The sequence below is a fragment of the Pipistrellus hanaki genome (assembly GCF_964339955.1).
Source record: "Pipistrellus hanaki genome assembly, chromosome: 3".
Taxonomy (NCBI): Eukaryota; Metazoa; Chordata; class Mammalia; order Chiroptera; family Vespertilionidae; genus Pipistrellus; species Pipistrellus hanaki.
In genome coordinates this window covers 96,087,483-96,108,532 of record NC_140505.1, presented here as the reverse complement: position 1 = coordinate 96,108,532, position 21,050 = coordinate 96,087,483, and the positions used below count along the sequence as shown (strand labels likewise).

The following is a 21,050-nucleotide window of genomic DNA, read 5'->3' as shown; positions in this document are numbered from 1 at the left end:
CTCCCTTTTATTAAGTTGTATAAGCTACCTGTAGATGTTGGAGATTAAACCTTCATCAGTGATAACATTTGCAAATATGTTCTCCCATACAGTGGGCTTTCTCGTTGTTTTGTTGATGGTTTCTTTTGCTGTGCAAAAGCTTTTTATTTTGATGTAGTCCCATTTGTTTATTTTCTCTTTAGCTTCCATTCCCCTAGGGGCAGTATCAGTGAAGAAGTTCTTTTGGCATATGTCTGAGATTTTGCTGCTTGTGGATTCCTCTAGTGTTTTTATGGTTTCCCGTCTTACATTTAAGACCTTTATCCATTTAAAGTTTATTTTTTGTGTGTGATATAAGTTGGTGATCTAGTTTCATTTTTTTGCATGTATCTGTTCAATTTTCCCAACACCATTTATTGAAGAGATTGTCTTGACTCCATTGTATGTTCGTGCCTCCTTTGTCAAATATTAATTGTGCATAATGGTTTGTGTCGATATCTGGATTATCAATTTTATTTCATTGGTCTATATGTATGTTCTTGTGCCAGTACCAGGCTGTTTTGAGAACTGCGGCCTTATAATACAGTTTGAAATCTGGTATTGAGATCCCACCTACTTTGTTTTTCTTTCTCAGAATTGCTGTGGCTATTTGGGGTCTTTTTTTTTTTTTTTTTTTAAATTCCAGATGAATTTTTGGAGAGTTCTTTCAAGGTTTGTGAAATATGCTGTTGGTATTTTAATGGGGAGTGCCTTGAATTTGTACATTTTAATGATGTTAATTCTATCAATCCGTAAACATGGCATGTTCTTCCATCTATTTAGAAGAGATAGAAGTCTTCCTCTATCTCTTTTTTAGTGTCCTGTAGTTTTCTGCATATACATCTTTTAACCCCTTAGTTAAGTTTATTCCTAGGTATCTTAATTTTTTTGGTGCGATGGTAAATCCTACTAGTAGTTTTGAAATTTTGACATGAAAAAAGTTTCAAGGCTGGAAAAATGTGTAGAAGTAAATTTGACCGGAAAGGTTTTTAAATAGTTATACTTTATTTCAATTAAGAATTATTTCTCATCCCAAGAAGATATTTATACAGCTGGTTTTTCCTAGGTACAGATGATGCAGAATGTACACCTTGCCCCAGAGACAGATGAAGACGACCTTTATTCTGGTTACAATGACTACAATCCAACCTATGATACTGAGGTAAAAAAAAAAAAAAAAAAAATGTGCTTTTTAATATTGGTTTTTGTTAAGCATCTAGTTGATGAAAAGTTTGGATTTGAGGTTCTGTCTTATTATGCTTTTAATTAAGTAATTTGATTAAAAGCTTAGAAAAGTGCTTTTACTGAAAACTCTGCTAACTTGCATTAGTAATAATAATAGTGGCAGAGGGGGAAATCATGAGAAATATTATTGGAACAAACTAGGGTGGTCTATGCATACTGTATTCTTCAGCACTAAGTATCTGAATGTATGAGCTAAAAATACTTAGATCACTTGCAGTAACTAAAATCAGTTTTTTTAATTTTCTAAATTTGAAATGTCATGTAGAGTTACTTTAATTCCTTTAATTAAATTATGTAAATATCTTCTAGAAAAATTAGGAAATAGAAATAGGTATAAAGAAAAGTTAAGCTAGAAACCAAAATGGCGGCATAGGTAAACACCTGAACTGCTGCCTTGCACAACAACTTCAAAACTACAACTAAAAGATAAAAGGGACATCATCCAGAACCACAGGAATGCTGGCCGAGTGGAAATTCTACAACTAGAAGGAAAGAGAAAAGCACACTGAGACTCAGAGGAGCTGCACTAGTAAAGGCAGAGGTCTGGAGGCATGTGCAGAGAGGGCTGGCAATTTAGTACGTGGTTTGTCTTTTTTCAAGCAGGAGGGAGACAAAAGCTCCCGACTGCTCTGAACTCCAGTTACGGGCGAGACTCTGGGGACCCAGCTAATACGAGGAGAAACTGGACTGTCTGGCAGTGGTTGGTACTCGAGGGTGGCTTTCTCTCAGAGGTGCTTGCAGCAATTACTAAGGGACACTGAGACCCATGTGCCTCTTAGGGCAGGGCTGATGGGAAGCCATTGCTGTTTGCTCCAACCTGAGACTCCGCCCCACCCAATTTATGCACGGAGGCTTTTGCATATCAATGGCCTGGTACTTTGAAAACTAAACTTACCTAACAGACTGCAGCTGAAACAGTGAGGCTCAGAAAATCCAAAAGAAGGCCTAAAGCCCCACGTGGTCTTGGAGTTTTCTGAAAATATACAAACATATTCTCAACCAAAAGTTAATAAAGAAATATTTTCTATAAATTTGACTTGCAATCCTTTTCATTTTTTGCCCAAATGATTTTCCTCTGGCTTATTTTGATACCATGTGTGTTTTACATGGGTGTCTTGCTGTTAGCATTTCAAATGAAAGTTAATTTTCTAAAGTACAAATTTTCTAGATGTAATTTACTTACAGGAATTTTTCCTTACATGATATTCTTCTACTATCCCATTTTTTAAATTTAAATATTAGGAGGTTTTGGAAATTTTATAATGCAGTCTTGATAACTTTTAAATTTTAATATTTTGCACTAAAATATGACTGCTTAGGTTCATTTCATGTTACACAATTTTACCATGAGATGAACTATCAATAAAAATTTTAGTTAACACTTTAGGAACAGCTTTTTGTCCAGTACAATTAATTTTTCTAGAATATTCGATTATTTCAGTTAGCCAATTTAAGTTAGTCTGAAAACTTGACTGCTATTTTACCGTCAAATTTAATACTCTAATAACAATCTTATTTTACCCTGTAAATATTAGTGGAAAGGATTATTTGCATTCTTGAGTAGCTTCTGAGTATTTCTGGTGCTAGGCTGGATTTAGATATCAAAAACCCATTTCTCCACATCATGGGCACAAGACAACTCAAACAAGGCTTGTTTCATTGAGGGGACAGCTGCTATCAGCCAAGTCTTTGACTGTTACCTGGGTCCCAATTTGAGCTGGGCCTGGGAAGTGAAGCAACCATGGGGACAGGAGAACTCTCTCGGAAGGGATGAGGGTTCAGGCCCCTGAAAAGTTGGGGGATGAATGTCTGTGTTCCACCTGTATTGACCCCAAGTTCTCTCCTGTCGGCTCCTCTGCAACTCTGCCTGTCTTAGGTTGTTCCTTCCCTGTGGAATCTTACCTGTCTCTGACTAATCATCCATCCTCCTGGGCCAAGCAGGGTGATGTGAGGCCCAGTTCTATCTCCTTGGTAGCCTATGCCCCTATGGCCTCCACGCCCAGCGCCTTTCTTGGGATCTCCTTGCCTGCTGTCAGGGTCCCACCCAGCACTGATCACATATCTTGTGGAACCCAGGTTCTCCAGGGAGGGCCCAGCTCACCCCACTGGGTGAGAGACAGATCCATGGTACCAGCCTTTACAAGGCTTCAACCTCGGCATGAATCAAAAGCTCAGGCAACAGCTGTTGGCAATTGGATTGTGAAAAAGGGTCCCTTTTGACCAAAAGGGCAAGAGGGACCAATATAGAATGCTCAGGTGCCTTCCCAGGGGGCCCTCTACACAGTGAAAGGGATTAAATCCTTTCATGTCCTTTTTAAATTTCTTAGCCCATTTTTTTATTGGATTGTTTATCTTCCTTTTGTTAAGTTGTCTGAGTTCCCTGTAAATATTGGAGATGAAACCTTTATTGGAGATAACATTGGCAAATATATTCTCCCATGCAGTGGGCTTTCTTGTTTTGTTGATGATTTATTTTGCTCTGCAGAAGCTTCTTATTTTGATGTAGTTCCATTTGTCTATTTTTTCCTTAGTCTCTCTTGCCTTAGGATCGGTGTCTGTAAAAATATTGCCACGACATATGTCTGCAATTTTGCTGCCTATGGAGTCTTATAGGATTTTTATGGTTTTCCATCGGACATTCAAGTCATTTAGCCATTTTAAGTTTGTTTTTGTGTATGGTGATCTAGTTTCATTTTTTTGCATGTATCTGACCAAATTTCCCAGCACCATTTATTAAAGAGTCTGTTTTGACTCCATTGTATGCTCTTACCTCCTTTGTCAAATATTAATTGACTATAATGGCTTGAGTCAGTTTTGGGGTTCTCTGTTCTTTTTCATTAGTCCGTATGTCTATTATTGTGCCAGTATCAGGCAGTTTTCAAAATCATGGGTTGGTAATATATGTCTGGTATTGTGATTCCTCCAACTTTGTTCTTCTTTCTCAGGATAGCTGTGGCTATTTGGGGTCTTTTTTATTCCAGATGTATTTTTGGAGAGTTTGTTCTAGATTTTTGAAATATGCCATTGGTATTTTAATAGGTATTTCATTGAATCTATAGATTGCTTTAGATCACATGTGTCAAACACAAGGCCCTCGGGCCAAATCCAGCCCGCCAGGCCTTGCAGTGTGGCCCGCACCGCGCTGTCATCACTGCACTCCGCTGTCAGTTTATGACATTGTCAGTTTATGACTGTTCAGTAAACCATTCGGCCCGCGATTTAGGCTGGATTTTAGATTTTGGCCCCTTCTCTGATTGAGTTCGACACCCCTACTTTAGATAGTCTAGACATTTTAATGATGTTGATTCTACCAATCCATGAACATGGTATGTTCTTCCATTTGGTCATGTCTTCCTCTAGCTCTTTTTTTCAATGTTCTGTATTTTTCCGAGTACAGGACATAAAATATGTCCTTAGTTAAGTTTATTCCTAGGTATCTTAATTTTTTTTGTGCAATGGTAAGTGGGATTGTTTTTTTCTTTTCTCTTTCTGTGAGTTCATTATTGGTTTATAAAAAGGCTATAGATTTCTGGATGTTAATTTTGTATCCTGCTATATTGCCAAATTCATTTATTAGGTTTAGTAGTTTTTTGATGGAGTCTTTGGGGCTTTCTATGTATAGTATCATATCATCTGTGAATAAGGACAGTTTTACTTCTTCTTTTCCAATTTGGATGCCTTTATTTCTTCTTTTTGTCTGATCGCTATGGCTAGTACTTCTAGTGCTATGTTGAACAGGAGTGGTGAAAGTGGGCATTCCTGTCTTGGTCCTGTTCTTATTAGGAAGTTTTTGCCTATTGATTATGATGTTGGGTGTAGGTTTGTCATATATTGTTTTTATTATGTTGCATGATCCTTCTATTCCCACTTTGCTGAGACTTTTTATCAGGAAAGGGCATTGGATTTTGTTAAATGCTTTTTCTGCATAAATTGATATGATTTATGTGATGTATCACATTTATTGATTTTCTGATATTGTACCATTCTTGCATTCCCAGAATGGTCATGGTCATGCTGTATAATCTTTCTAATGAATTGCTGAATCGAATTTGCTAAAATTTTGTTAAGGATTTTAGCATCCATGTTTATCAAGGATATTGGCCTATAGTTCTCTTTTTGTGGGGTGTTTTTATCTGGTTTTGGGATTAGGGTAATGCTGACTTCATAGAAAGAGCTTGGAAGTGTGCCTTCCTTTTGAATTTTTTTTTTTTAATAGTCTGAGGAGAATAGTTTTTAGGTCTTCTTTGAATTCTTGGTACAACTTTTCTGTAAAGCTGTCCGGGCCAGGGCTTTTGTTTGCTGGAAAATTTTTGATCACCCTTTCAATTTCTTTGGTAGTTATCAGCCTTTTCAGGTTTTTTTGTTTTGTTTTGTTTTTTTGTTTGTTTGTTTTTTTATTCTTGGTTGACTTTTTGGAGCTTGTATTTTTCTAAGTATGTGTTCATTTCATCTAGGTTGTCCATTTTGTTGGAGTAGAGTTGTTCATAGTATTTTTTTAATAATCGTTTGTATTTCTGTGGAATCGGTTGATACTTCACCTCTTTTATTTCTGATTTTGCTTATTTTGGTCCTCTTTCTTTGCTTTTTGGTGAGCCAGGTTAGAGGTTCATCAATATTGTTTGTCTTTTCAAAGAATCAGCTCTTGGTTTCACTGATCTTTTGTATTGTGTGTTGTTGTTTTTTTGTCTCTATGTTGCTTATCTTCACTGTGATCTTATTATTTTCTTTCTTCTGCTTACACTGGGCTTTTCTTGTTGCTCTCTTTCTAACTCTCTGAGTTGTAGGGTTAGATAGTTTATTACCATTATTTCTTGTGGGGTTTTTTTGTTTGTTTGTTTGTTTGCAGTAGGCTTGTAGAGCTATCAACTACCTTCTCAAGTCGGCTTTCACTGTGTCCCATAGATTTTGGATTATTGTGTTTTCATTGTTGTTTGATGCCATGATGCTTTTTATTTCTTCTTTGATCTCTCTGGTAACCCAGTCGTTTAATAGCATAGTATTCAGTCTCCAGATGTTTGATATTTTTTATTGTTTTTATTAATAAGTTATATTCCCTTAGAAGTTGATTTCTAGTTGTATGACATTGTGATCTGAGAAGATGCTTGATATGATTTCGATCTTCTTGAATTTGAAGAGACTTTGCCTGTGTCCTAATATATGGTCTATCTTTGAAAATGACCCATGTGCACTTGAGAAGAATGTATATTCTGTGACTTTGGGGTGAAATGTTCTGAAGATGTCAATTAATTTTAACTGATCTAGTGTGTTATTTAGAATTGATATTTCTTTGCTGATTTTTTGTTTAGAGAAGTTGTCCAATGGTGATAGTGGGGTATTAAAGTCACCTACTATGACTGTATTGCTGTCAATCTCTCCCTTGATATCCTCCAGAAGTTTTTTTTTTTTTTTTTTTTTTTTTAATGTATTTGGGTGCTCCTGAATTGGGTGTGTTTATATTTACCAGAGTTATTTCTTCTTGTTGGATTGCTCCCTTTAGTATTATGAAGTGGCTTTCCTTTTCGCTTTATATGTCCTTCACTTTGAGATCTAATTTGTCAGATACAAGTATTGCTACCCCAGCCTTTTTTTTTTCATTTCCATTCACCTTAAATACCCTTTTCCATCCCTTCACCATCAGTCAGTGTGAGTCTTTTTCTGAGGTGGGTTTCTGTACACAACAGATATATGGGTTATGTTTTCTTATCCACTCAGCTACCCTATGTATTTTGATTGGGACATTTAATCCATTTACATTTAAAGTAATTATTTATAGGTACTTGTTTCTTGCCTTTTTTTTTTTTTTTTATGCCTGTGTTCCTTTTTCACTTCCTATTTCTTCTTTTTACAGCAGATACTTTAGCATTTCTTGCATTGCTGGATTAGTGGTAATATATTCCCTTAGTCCTTTTTTGTCTGTGAAGCTCCTGATTTCACCCTCAATTTTGATTGATAGCCTTGCTGGGTACAGTATTCTTGAATTCAGAACCTTTCTTTGCAGGACTTTGTGTGTTTTATTCCATTCCCTTCTGGCCTAATGTGTTTCTGTTGAGAAATTAGTCGCTATTCTAATGGGGGATCCTTTGTAGGTAACTTTCTGTCTCTCTCTGGCCACTTTTAAAATTCTTACTTTGTTGTTGGTGTTTGCCAATTTAATTATAATGTGTCTTGGTGTTGGTCTATTGGGGTTCATTTTGTTTGGGACTCTGTGAGCTTCTTGGACTTGTGTGATTTTTTCCTTTCCTGTATCAGAGAAGTTTCTTAAAACAGGTTTTTCTATTCCTTGTTCAGTTTCCTCTCCTTCTGTCACCCCTATTATGTGGATGTTATTTCATTTTGTGTTGTCTCAAAGTTTCCTTAGGCTCTCCTCTTGATTTTTAAGTTTTTTGTTTGTTTGTTTGTTTGTTTAGTAGCTTGGGTATTTTTTCCTACCCTATCTTATAGCTCACTGATGTGCTCCTCCACTTTTCTAGTTTACTCTTGATGCTTTCTATTGAATTTCTTATTGCAGTGATGTCATTTTTCATTTCTTTTTTAAAAAATATATATTTTATTGATTTTTTTTTTACAGAGAGGAAGGGAGAAAGATAGAGAGCTAGAAAAGTCAATGAGAGAGAAACATTGACCAGCTGCCTCCTGCACACCCTCCACCAGGGATGTGCCCGCAACCAATGTACATGCCCTTGACCGGAATTGAACCTGGGACCCTTCAGTCCGCAGACCGATGCTCTACCACTGAGCCAAACCGGTTTCGGCTCATTTTTCATTTCTTCTTGATTCTTCATTTCCTCTTGGTTTTTACATATACTGTTGAATTTGTCTTCCAATCTTTTCAGCGATCTTATGACCATTTCTCTGAATTCTTTCTCTGACATATTGCTTGCCTCCTTTTTTTTGTATGCAAGCTTTTTCTTTGTCTCCACATGATCACTCCTCTCCGGTTGCCTGGTTTTGTAGCTCTCTCTCTCCTGTATTGACTTGAAGGAAGAAAATATATCACAACAAGGCAAAGCACACAGGCACTGAATACAAATGTATTCACAATACTAATAACCCCAAATAAAGGAGGCCACTAGAGAAAAGATAATTAGGGGATAAAAAAAAAAAATAGTGCAGAAATTGTATCGAGGAAAGGATAAAAAGTAAGAAAAGAATGGGAATACAAAAGAAGGGGGAAAAACTTTACCTGGGGAGAAAACTCCAATGGAACAACTATTCCAAAAAATACTAACAATTAACAGCCAGATAGGAATGCAAACTACAAACAACAACTAATAACAAGTTAGAAGTGGAAAAAAAGAAGAAAAACAAAAGAGAAACAATCACACAAACAAAAAAATAAAACAGTCTAATGAATCATGAAAGTAACAACAACAATAGAAAAGAGAAAGAAGGGCAAAACAAAACAATGTAAAACAAATTATAAATAAAAAAACAAGAGAAAAAGGAAGAGAGAAAAAAATTTGGATATTGAATAAAGAGGAGAGAAGTGTGTATGGACTTGGAGCAGGGGATCAGAAATTAGATATATAAGCAGGATTAATTTTTTATTGGGATAAAAAGAAGGAATAGGAAAAATCTAAAGCAGTGATAGCATAAGAGAAATAGGACAAGCAAAGGGGAAAGTGAGGAAGGGAGTGTTGGCATAAAGGTAAAGTTGAGATAGAGTAAAGTGATGCTAAATGAAAATAGAATGTAGAACACCAATCTCAAAATAAAATAAAATAATACTTTTTAAAAAGTAACATAATAGTTGTAATAATACAGATTAAAAAAGGTAAAGTTGAGATAGAGTAAAGTGATGCTAAATGAAAATAGAATGTAGAACACCAATCCCAAAATAAAATAAAATAATACTTTTTAAAAAGTAACATAATAGTTGTAATAATACAGATTAAAAATAAAAATATAATAATTAAAAAGGTAAAAATCAATTGAGAAAAAAATTTAGGTTCTTAAGTAAAAGATAAATGATAAAAATGTGCATTAATGAAGGTCATTCCTCAACAGTTCAGTTTGGCATGCCTGTTTCCTGTCAGGTAGTCAGGACATTATTGAAGTTCCCTGCTCTCCACAGCTCCTCTGTGTTGTAAGCCACAATCCTGTTTCAAGCAGGCAGTATTTGCTTTTTCAGCCTGCCTGTGGTTGTATTTTCACAAGAGTCAATTTGTGACTCAACCCCTGGGTGGCAGTATATCTGTATTGAACTCTGAGGCTATAAGTCCTCTCCAGCCAGTATTTAGATTTTGTTTTCCATGTCGTACTTAATACTGGTTTGGGGATATGGACTGCTCCAGAGTTGGTTTTCTGATCATTTCTCTCCGCTCTGTTCCCTGAGTTCCACAAAAACAATTTTCCCCTGCAGTCTCTGAGAGTGTTTTTAATTGGTTGATCCTATGTACTGGGCTTTGTAATCAAAAGCAAGGATTTAAAGAGAAAAAAGAGCCAGAGTAAGTGCATGAACTTGCAATTTTTTCACCCCAGCACTGCATGGAACTCTGCTCATGTCTCTGTGCAGGTCTTTTCCCCCTGGCACAGCACAGCTGGTTTTCTGGTAAAGCTTCAGGCTGCCTTTTTGTGCCCAGCCCAGCTATGGGTTGATTTCTAGAGTTCCCTTCTGCCAGCAGCCCTGTGGACCCTCTTCCACATTCAAGGACTAAACTGGCCCCAACGGCCGCAGATTTTGTGGGGTGCAGACTTCCTCTGACCTCTAGATCCCACTGCGCCCATTTATGTCTCCAGCCTGGATCGCAGACCTCAGGGTGAGGTGAAATCTGACCTTTCTGTGAGAAGGTGCAGAGCTTAGCTTGTCCATGTCTGCGTATTTGAGCTGTTTAAAACCTGGTGTTTGTGGGTTCGCAACTGGTCTCTGGGTGTTGTGGTTGTAGGGTCTTGGGAAGTATCTGGTTCTTCCCAATTGAAGGTAAGGTTAGGCTTCTGATACTAGCCACTCCCCCCTTCAAGATGGTGCGGTCTCTGCAGCAGAGCCAGTCGCTCCAGGAGAGATTTCAGCAGCCGTGGAGGCTGCCCAGTCAGGGGAGCCCAGTCCGGCAGCCCCCAACAGTCCCTCACTCACAACTAGACAGCCCCTGTACGTCCACAGTCTCTCTTTTTGTTCTCTCACACACACACTATCTTGTAGCTTGCCTTCCTGTTGGCAGTATATATCTCTTTATAGTTTGGGGTAAAATGGTCATACTCTGTGCTGTTTTCTCTGGATTTTCTCTTTTATTAAGATCCACTCATATCAACAAATCTATATCTACTTTATATTCTGTGGTACTTAGCTATTTATTTATTTAAAATATATTTTATTGTGTTTTTTTTACAGAGAGGAAGGAAGAGGGACACAGAGTTAGAAACATCGATGAGAGAGAAACATCAATCAGCTGCCTCCTGCACACCCCCTACTGGGGATGTGCCTGCAACCAAGGTACATGCCCTTGACCGGAATCGAACCTAGGACCTTTCAGTCCACAGGCCGACGCTCTATCCACTGAGCCAAACTGGTTTTGGCCCATGATGTAGTTATTTAAAAAGTGAAATTATTACTAAAACGAATATTTAAAATGTTTTTACATTTTGAGTTATACTTTCCCAATTTTAAGAGAGAAAAAACAAAAAAACTCATTATAAATTCATCTTGAATTGGTGTGTGAAAAAAGGATGAAGGATGTGGGAGCTAATTTACTTATTAGTGTGTAAAAGTCAAATATTAGCATTTATAGGACTTCAAACTAATTTAGGAAATCTCATTCTCTTCTACTGAAATTTTTCATATAGTCATTTTCAAATTATATTTTCCTCCAGAGAAAAATGGTAGTCTATGAATTTGAGACCTAGAAAGAAAATAGAAACCATTTACTTACTCTATATGAAACAAAAATATAGGAGATAATGATCATTGTTGAAAATTTGAAAAATACAGAAGATTGGAGAAAAAAAATGAATGATGTAAATCCTTTCTAATACAGTAATCCACTCAAAGATTACCTGCATTAAACATATTACCTGATATTTTGCTGTATTCCTTGTCTTCTACTATGTAGGTGTTTTCCTCTCAACACACACACACAGAGGATTATATAGACTCCTTTTTAAAAATTTGCATGAAAACAGGCATTTTTCTACATTAGTATAAATTATGAAAACCACTGATGATCTTCTCTTTTCTCCCAGTTATAAAAGTAATATGTATAGCCCTGAACAGTGTGGCTCAGTTGGTTGGAGTATGGTCCTATATACCAAAAGGTTGTAGGTTCAATTCCCCATCAGGGCACTGCCTGGGTTGCGGGTTCAATCCCTGACCATGGTGGGTATGGGAGGCAACTGATCGATAGTTCTCTTTCACGTGGATGTTTCTCTCTCAGTCTCTGTCTGTCTCTTTCCATTCCTCTATGTAATATCAATAAAGAAAATAAATTGTATTTATAAAAATATATATGCTCATTATTTAAAAAAAATTGCCCATAATCATATTATTCAAAACTAATTATAGTTAATGTTTGCTTTGATTTTCCTTCATGCATAGAGTTTTAGCATGTTTGAATTGAACTAGCATTTACTTTTCTGTTTGCTTTTTTTACATACAGCTACATTGTAGGCATCTCATGATAGTAAAAATTGAAGTAAATATAATTTTAATGGCTACATAATACTGAAGATGTACAGTTGTTTATAACCATTTTCAATCATAGGATATTTATTGCCAGTTTTCTTCTTTTTTCTTTTTTTTAATATATTTTGTTGATTTTTCACAGAGAGGAAGAGAGAGGGATAGAAAGTTAGAAACATCAATTAGCTGTCTCTTGCACCACCCCTGCTGGGCATGTGCCCGCAACCAAGGTGCATGCCCTTGACTGGAATCGAACCTGGGACCTTTCAGTCCACAGGCCGATGCTCTATCCACTGAGCCAAACCAGTCTCGGCTATTGCCAGTTTTCTGCTAATATATATAACAACAATGCAATGAATAATTTTATGCATAAGTAATTTTCTATATTTTGATCAAACATTTTCTAGGATAGAGTCCAAGAAATGGAATGTAGATAGTTCATGAATATGCTCATTTTTAAAGCACCAGAGAAACTTCCTAACTCCTTAGGTCATCGCAGTGTGGCTTCATTGTTTCATTTGAGGTGAATATTCAGAAGAAACCAAAATAAACCATATAGTAATATTAAAATAATATTTGCTTTACTTTACCCATGGTTTTCTTTTCTCTTACTTAATTGGAATAGTAAGTTTAACATATAGCTGAGTTACATGAAATAGTTATTAAAATATTCCAGTGATTAGGCAAGTTGTTAATGAAATAGAAACAATTACAAAAGTAGTATTTGTATTTGTAATTGGAGAATTTGCTGAAAATTTTTAGTTTGTCAGAATTCATTGAGCTGATTAATCAAATTTTACTAATAGTTTAGGAATATTAGAAGACTTCCTTTTCAAAAAAAATCTGCTGAAATACTAAAATCAATTATGCTAAAGGTTGCCTTTGTTTATATATTTCATGTGAAAGTTGCCTAGTTTCTATAGCTAACCAAAAATTCTGTACTTATTTAACTTTATGTGGCTTATATGCAAGGTATTAAAGATTGCTTTAAGTAAAAATTAAAGAAGGATGCTTGTACTTTTAAAGTACACAGTATTAACTCCTAGTTATACAAAAATTTTACTTTGTATAGTTTTAAAAAGTGAATTGATATTGACTCCTTTTTAATGTATTGTTTGTATTTATTTATATTTGTTTTTGTTTATTTTTTGTTAATCCTCACACTAGGATATTTTTTCCATTGATTTTTAGAGAGAGTGGAAGTGAGGGGGGGAGGGGAAACAGAGAGAGAGAAACATCAATGTGAGGGAGACACATAGATTGGTTACCTCCTGCATGCACCACCCCAACCAGGGCAGGGGATTGAACCTGCAACCCAGGAATGTTCCCTTGACTGGGAATGAACCCAAGACCCTTCTGTGATGGGCCAATGCTCTAACCACTGAACAACGCAGTCCAGGCCTATATTTATTTTTAATAATCAAGTATATTTTTGTGGAATGTATAGTATCCACAGAAGACATGTTCCAAGTCTCCCAGGATGCCTGAAACTGGCAATACTACTGAATCCTATAAATGCTATGTTTTTTCCCCTATACATACATATTATGGTAATATTTAACTATACATTAAGCACAGTAACAGATAATAACAATAACTGATAATAAAATATAATAATTATAACAATATACTGTGATAAAAGTTATGTGAATGTCATGCCAGAGGGCACCAGGGAGGCCAAGGAAGGCTGCAACTTCATAGTTGGGTCCAGATCTTTGTCACCGCACAAAGAATTTGAGGACAGGACAGAAAGATTCAGCGAAGCACAATAAATGTATTAAAAGTATTCATTTGAGAAGGGAGTACTGGTGAACGCAAAGGACTAGATACCACAGTGGAGTCTGGGTAGAAGGTTTTTATAATGTGGGTGAGGGTGGCATAGGTTGGACTTCAGTTTCTGATGCTGGTGGGGTGACTGCTGATGCATTTGTGCTCCACCCTTCCCTCTGGATAATGATTTCTTTTTGGTCCTCCTGTAACTGTCATGATGATTCAGTGGAGTGGTTCCAAAACTGCAATGTAAATTTAATCTACACTAATAAAAGAAAAACATGCAAATTGAACATCACTCTGCTACGCCCACCATCCAATCAGGGGTGAGTATGCAAATTAATCCAACAAAAATGGCAGCAGCCATGGAGCTGGAGCAAGCAGGAGGCCTGGGTTTTCCCTGGTGACAAAGGAAGCCAAGCTTCCAGCCCACCCTGGCCTCTGCTTAAGGAGGGGCTGGGAGCCTGGGTCACAGGGGGCGTGGCCAGCCTGAAAATGTCTCTCAGCCCTTACCCAGGCAAGCCATATCCCTATGGGGTGAGGGTCCCCGCTGGGGGGCTTGGTCAGCCTACAAACAACCATCGGCCCCTCAACCAAGCTGGTCAGGCACCCTCGTGGGGACCCCCACCCTGAAATGGGTGTGGCTAGCCTGAAAACAGCCCTCAGCTCTTCACTCAGGCTGGCCACACCCCCATGGGGTGAGGATCCTGCTGGGAGGCATGGTCAGCCTGTAAACAGTCACCAGCCCCTCACCCAGCTGGTCAGGCACCCCAGTGGGAATCCCTACCCTGAAGGGGTATGGTCAGCTTGAAAACAGCCCTCAGCTCCTCACCCAGGGCTGCCCCATACCCCAAGAGAACCCTCACCCTGATCTGGGACGCCCTTCAGGGCAAACCAGCCAACCCCCATCCATGCACCAGGCCTCTATCCTACCTAATAAAAGGATAAGATGCTAATTAGACTGGCAGACCTTCCAGGACATTCTTCTGGACAAAGCCATGGTGGCGAGGCCGAGATAGAGGTGGTTAGAGGCCAAGATGAGAAGGCAGTTGTGGGTGATCGGCCAGGATGGGATGGCAGTTGTGGGTGATCAAGCCAGTGGGGGGAGGAGGGAGGCATTGTGGGTGATCAGGCTGGTGGGGGGTATTTGGGGGTGAGCGGACTAGCAGGGGCCCAGTTGGGGGCAAGCTGGCCATCAGTGGGGTTCAGTTGGGGGTGAACAGGACAGCAGGGGCAGTTTGGTATGAGCAGGCCAGCAGGGGGCCAGTTGGGGGTGAGCAGGCTGTCAGGGGGGGAAGTTGGGGGCAAGCACGCTGGAACAAGGGGCAGTTGGGGGTGATCAGGTTGGTGGGGGAGCATTTGGGCCTAGCAGGCCAGTGGCAGGGGCAATTGGGGGCAAGCAGGCCCGCAGAATGGTTAGGGGCAATCAGGCAGGCAGGCAGGTGAGCGGTTAGAGCCAATAGTCCAGGATTGCAAGAGGGATGTCCCACTGCCAGTTTAGGCCCGATCCCTGTAAACTGGCAGTAGTACATCCTCCAAGGGGTCCCAGATTGGAGAGGGTGCAGGCCTGGCTGAGAGACATCCCCCGCCCCCTTGCACAAATTTCGTGCACCAGGCCACTAGTGATATAATGACTTGTTGATCATTTGTCAATAAGGCTGCTGAATCTGCTTTAGAATGTTTTTTGTTTATCTTAAATACAGGAGATTGGAAAGGAAACGCGGGGAACAGGTGGTCAGAAAAAGGCATATCCAGGATGGAAACGGGGAGGGATAGACTTTCAGGGCTTTGTTCCCTTTTCTAAACTTCCTGACTCTTACATTCCCTCTGAGATATTTCAATCCCACAATCATTTGGGGAAATTAAGGGTTGTTGTTTCTTCTGTAGTTACTTCAGGCTGAGATTTGGTATAGGCCCTGCCTAGCCTGGGATTGAAGATCTCTTCCTGCCTGATCTAAGGGCCCAAGCCCTATATCCCCTGGATGTTGAGGTATGGTCTGGAATCCTTGGATTATGATCATTTTTACATGAAACTGTTATAATTTAGAAGATATAAATTTAAAAAGATTAAAAAGGTCTGAATCAAATAGTAAAAAAAAAAAAAAGAAAAAAGAAAAAAAGGAGAATAGTTACTTATGGATCAAGGAGTAGAAATACTCAGGTGAAAGAAGGAAGAACTTTTTTAATCGTGTTGCAAAGGACATGGAGATCTGTATCTTAGTTATACCTGTGAAGCCAGGACTCCATTCATAGATTTTTTTTGGATATTACATGCAATCTGACCTAATTTGTTTATTTATGTGCGTTAATGACTGCACAGATGCCTCCCTATTTGGCTAAGAGGTAGTCAAGGGCAAGTCTATTGTCTGGAACTACATTAGCTAGAGAATCTAAGGATTCCTGAATTCCCTGTGGGGCCTCCCCTGTGTTGGTAGCAAGGTCTTTTAGGGCCTGAGTTAGATTGTGTAAGGTTACCTCACTATAACTGAATCTTATCCAAGGGGTGGTTATGCCAATTGTCATTCCTGTGCCTCTTAAGATTAGGCTTATGAATCTTTTGGCTCTTGTTGTGGAGGTTATATTGTGAACACTTATTCCCGCTCCTGTGGGCCCTGATAAGATCAAGAGTGCATTGTCCCTTAAATTGGGAGTTGTCTATGCAGGGGTAGTAAAGCTCCTTGGGGCTGTCCTCATGGGGAATTGGTGTTTAAGATGTTCACAAAGGAAGACATATCCTGAGGGTGCACTAGCTCTCCCAGGTGATTGTAGTTTAGCCAGGAAGTGAGGCCCCTAGGGGCCCAGAGATGCCAAATTAACAGAAGGGCCACTTACACTATAGGACAGTGAAAGTGACCCTTCTGTTAGTTTGTACTCTCTGAGCCCCATAGGGGCCTTCCAAGCTCAAGGAATGTGATAAATTAGTTTTTAAGCCTGGTTTACAAATTCCTCCCAATAAGTGCATCTTCCAAAAGGAGGTTGTATTTTATTTTTATCAAAAATTTTGTGGGAGGCAGGTCACAAGTGGGTGATGTTAGGCCGTCAGGATTGTGGGAAAGATAGTGGAGGTGGGGAAACCCCAGGAAGTGTTCAATTTAGTGTGGGCTTATCGGTGCGTGTGTTGCAGGGGACCCAAGTGATGTTGAGGGAAGAACAAATAAATGTGTATTGTCATTTTCTCTGGGTTATGATTATAAGGTAGAGTGAGGTGAACACAGCCAAAGGGGTCTTTGTGATACTGAGATGAACCTCCAGAGGGTGAGACTTTCTAAAGTGCTTTGGGGAACCTGAAAGGAGAATAGGGGTCTGGGCTTGTCCTTATGGGGATATACTCAAGGCTTATAGTGCTGATCCGTGGGTGGGAATGGCAGAAAGACAGAAAGATTGTTTCCTAAAGTGATATTTGTAAGGTTGACAAGAGAGTTTTGTGTTTAATACCTGTAGGGTAACGGGGGAAGTAAAACAAGTAGGGCTAGAATTACCATTTTAAGAGCAAGGGATATAAGTTGCTAAGTGGGATCTTAGTGATGCAGAGTGAGTAAAAGAATGAGGGCTACGAGAAACCCTAAGCAAAGAAAAAAACCTACAATCTCAGGGGCCATGTGGTGGAACATTTATTTTTAGGTCAAGGAGACTTCCAGGGGTTCACGGGTGTGGTTGTCCTTCTGCAGAGTTCAGGAAAGAAAGGTTTTTTTTCTAGATAAATGTGCCCAGGATTATATACCAGGTAGCTTGACTGCCTTGGGGGTGGCAAGCAAGATCTGGTAGGGGCCTTTCCATTTTGGAGTTAACTGACCCTCTGGGGAGCTTTCCTTCCAAATATTAAGGAGGAACCAGTCCCCATTAGATATTAGAGGATGTGTTCCCTAGGGATGGAAGGATTTAATTGCCTTATTTTTGGAGAGCCTGTTGTGCCTATCCTAGATTTGTTACAGAATTTACCAAGTGACCAAAAAATACACAGGAGTACCCAGAGATACAGGGAAACCCATTTATTTCCAGATGTACTGGTACCTTGACTCAGGGAAGCCTGTTTCCAAATCCTAAGCAAGCCAATATGGAGGAAGCTTTCTCTTTATACCCTTTTGTTTCTTTGTCCCCTAAATAAGGATCAGACTTCCTGACCTTTCTCAGGCTTTGCAAAAAGCTTCCTGTGCTGGGAGGGGAGCTGTGAGACCACACACCTAAAGGCCTGGCCTGGCACCAGCACTGATAACGCCCTCCAGGGATTGTGTATTGTTCATGGTTTATGGCCTCTATAAAATGTGAGTATTTAGCTAAACAGATTTTGCAGATAATTAACACGTTAAGTGCCCAGCCAGTCACAGGTGTCGGACACTATACTTTCCGTTCAGAAGACAAAACAGGCTGGGTGCTTAATGTATTAAGGAAGGGGAAGTGACTAGACTATAGGCTAACGGGAATGTGCATTAGGGATATTAATTAACCAGGCTGTTGTACTCTCTTCCAACCCCCACTCCCCAAAAATGTCTTCTTTTCCATATCAGATTGATGATATATTTAAGTTGCTCCTAGACTTCTGGGTCAAAATATATGTCAGGGGTTAGGAAGGGCCTCCTGTATAACATGAAAAGGGCTTAGTTCTAAGTTTGACTTGGGAGCGCTTTTGTACCTTAGAGGACTATGGGCAGTAGCCAAAGCCATGTCTCCAAAGTCTCCTGGCATAATTTTGCTAATATTTTCATTAAGGTATGATTAGCCTTTTTCTACCTTTTTAAAAGACAGGCCTTTATGAACTATGTAAACGGTTGTTAATGTTTAGGGCTTTGGCTGTTTGTTGGATGATTTTGGCCACAAAGGAAGGGTCCAGGTGATAGTACAGTAAAATAAAAATAGTTGTCACTTCGGAGGCTTTGGGCAGTCTAAACCTTGGAATGATTTCCTGAAGGAGGGCTTTGGTTACCTCCACTGCCTTTTTATTCAGCGTGGGAAAGGCCCCTTCCCATCGAGGAAAAATGTCTGAACACTAGGAGAGAGCAGAGCCCAGGGGCGGGAGGCATTTGTGTAAAATCTATTTGCCAGTCCTCTTTGGGAAGGTACCCTTTCTCTGCACGTGCTTAAGAAGATGGGGATGGGAACTGAAAAGAGAGCACAGGCTTGAGTGACTTCTTTTATTGCTTGAGATAGGCCTAAAGAGTATGTGACATCTTGACCTAGATGGAGAGAGTCATGGAAGGATTTTATAATTTTCCATTGATCCTTAGTTGGGAACAGCAGTTTTTGATATCTCATCTACTATCCTTCATTGTTTAGGGAAAAACCTGGCCTTTCTGCCCAGGTGTTTTCATCAGGGTCATAATTTGGTTTGATGTACAGAAGAAAAATATATAGAATTAGGGCCATAATAGAGTTATCTAACTTGGCAGCATCCTTTGCAGTCCTGTCAGCAAGGGAGCATCCTTTAGATATTTTAGCTGTGTTCCTTTGGTGTCCCTTACAGTGCTAAATGGCTCCTTCTCAGGGTAGTTTTGTTTTTGTTTTTTTGAATATATATATATATATTGATTTCAGAGAGGAAGGAAGAGGGAGAGAGAGAAAGAAACATCAGTGATGAGAGAGAATCATTGATCAGCTGCTCCTGCACACCCCATACTGGGGATTGAGCCCAGTACCTGGCCATATGCCCTGACCAGGAGTCAAACCATGACCTCCCTCAAATATAGTCTCTCTCACTCAAAACATTTTATTATACTGTACTTACCCTTCTTGTGATGATGTAAGATGATAAAATGCCTTCGTGATGACATGAACAGAGGCGAATGAGACATTATTAAGTAAAATAAGTGTCACTTGAACAAACACACTTACATACTATATCAGTCTGATAACCAATCTGATAACTTAGGTGGCTCCTAAGTGACTAACAGGAAGGGAGCATATACAGCATGGATACCCTGGACAAAGGAATGATTCATGTTTTCAGTCTGTGGTTGACCTTGGATAACTGAAATGGCAGAAAGCAAAACTGCAGAAAAGGGGGGACTACTGTAGATTGAAATAAATCAGAGGCTCGTATAAAAATTGCACATAAGTTGTATATGAAGCATTAGATAGAGCTAGAGTGATCTTGGCAAAGGAATAGGATGTAAAGGCTGGTTGGTGTGCCACGCCAGCACAGCCAAGGGTTCTGTGAGCCTGAGGGAGGGCTGGTGAAGGATGAAGAAAAGACAGACAAGAGAATAAGCTGAGTCTAGGTGGATCTTCTGTGCCTGTCTGAGGCCACAGAACAGATCCAGACTGCAAGCTGATGGTTTATTTATAGTTAGAGACAAACAAGGTAATTTACAATGTTCTTTTAAGTTTCTCTTGTTTTGGTAGCACTTGTTGCCCCTCCCACAGCTCATTAGCTGCCCAGGAAAGATCTAGGGAGCAGTCACAAGATCAAGCTTAATTATTCTTAGAGGGCTGTGCCCTCCAAGCTGGGACTTGTTTTTCCACTTTGCCAGCAGGTCAGTCTGAGGCTTAACCCTATAACCACTTCCTACAGGTTAGATTATTTGTTGGTAAGACTCCTTTTGGGCCAAAACCGGTTTGGCTTAGTAGATAGAGCGTTGGCCTGCGGACTGAAAGGTCCCAGGTTCGATTCCGGTCAAGGGTATGTACCTTGGTTGTGGGCACATCCCCAGTGGGGGGTATGCAAGAGGCAGCTGATCGATGATTCTCTCTCATTGATGTTTCTAACTCTTTATTCCTCTCTCTTCCTCTCTGTAAAAAATCAATAAATATATTAAAAAAAAAAAAGACTCCTTTTGGGAGTGTAAAATGGCATTTTGTCCAAGAAACCCAGAAACACTCATTTTGCTGTTGACAGTTGTTCCTTTCCTCAAATTTCCTAAGGGAGAATGTGAGTACAGGTCAGGAATCAACAAAGAATAATAACATTTTTTTCTTTACTGATTAAGGAATTACATATGTGTCCTTTTCCCCCTATTGCTCCCCTACCCTTCCCCCCACTCATCCACTCACTCCTCTGGTGTCTGTGTCCATTGGTTAAGCTTATATGCATGTATACAAGTCCTTTGGTTGATCTCTCCCCCATTCCCTGACCCTCCCCTACCTTCCCTCTGAGGTTTGATGGTCTGATCAGTGCTTCTCTGTCTCTGGATCTGTTTTTGTTCATCAGTTTATGTTGTTCATTATACTCCACAAATGAGTGAGATCATGTGATATTTATCTTTAAGAATTACTTTCTTTTTACTTCCTCTTCCTCTTCTTCCATTGTGTAGATGTGCCACAACCTAGAATGAACTCCCCAAAAATTCATCTGGAATAAAAAAAGACCCTGAATAGCTGCAACAATCCTGAGGAAGAACAAAGTAGGAGGGATCTCAATACCAGATATCAAGCTGTATTACAAAGCCACTGTTCTCAAAACTGCCTGGTACTG

General features: G+C 39.3%; 1 protein-coding gene across 11 annotated transcripts in view; it reads left to right on the top strand.

Moving 5' to 3' along the window:
• The window catches only part of IFT88 (intraflagellar transport 88), a 172,175-nt gene that overhangs the window by 7,763 nt on the left and 143,362 nt on the right, over nt 1–21,050 (top strand). For 8 of the 11 annotated variants that reach the window (XM_084878565.1, XM_084878568.1, XM_084878569.1 and 5 more), the window contains one exon: nt 1,085–1,180. The exons of the other annotated variants lie outside the window; for them this stretch is intronic. In XM_084878565.1, the coding sequence (XP_084734691.1) occupies nt 1,091–1,180 (90 nt within the window). In that variant the 5' untranslated portion in view covers nt 1,085–1,090. The remainder of the gene's footprint in view (nt 1–1,084; nt 1,181–21,050) is intronic. 11 annotated transcript variants of the gene reach the window in all.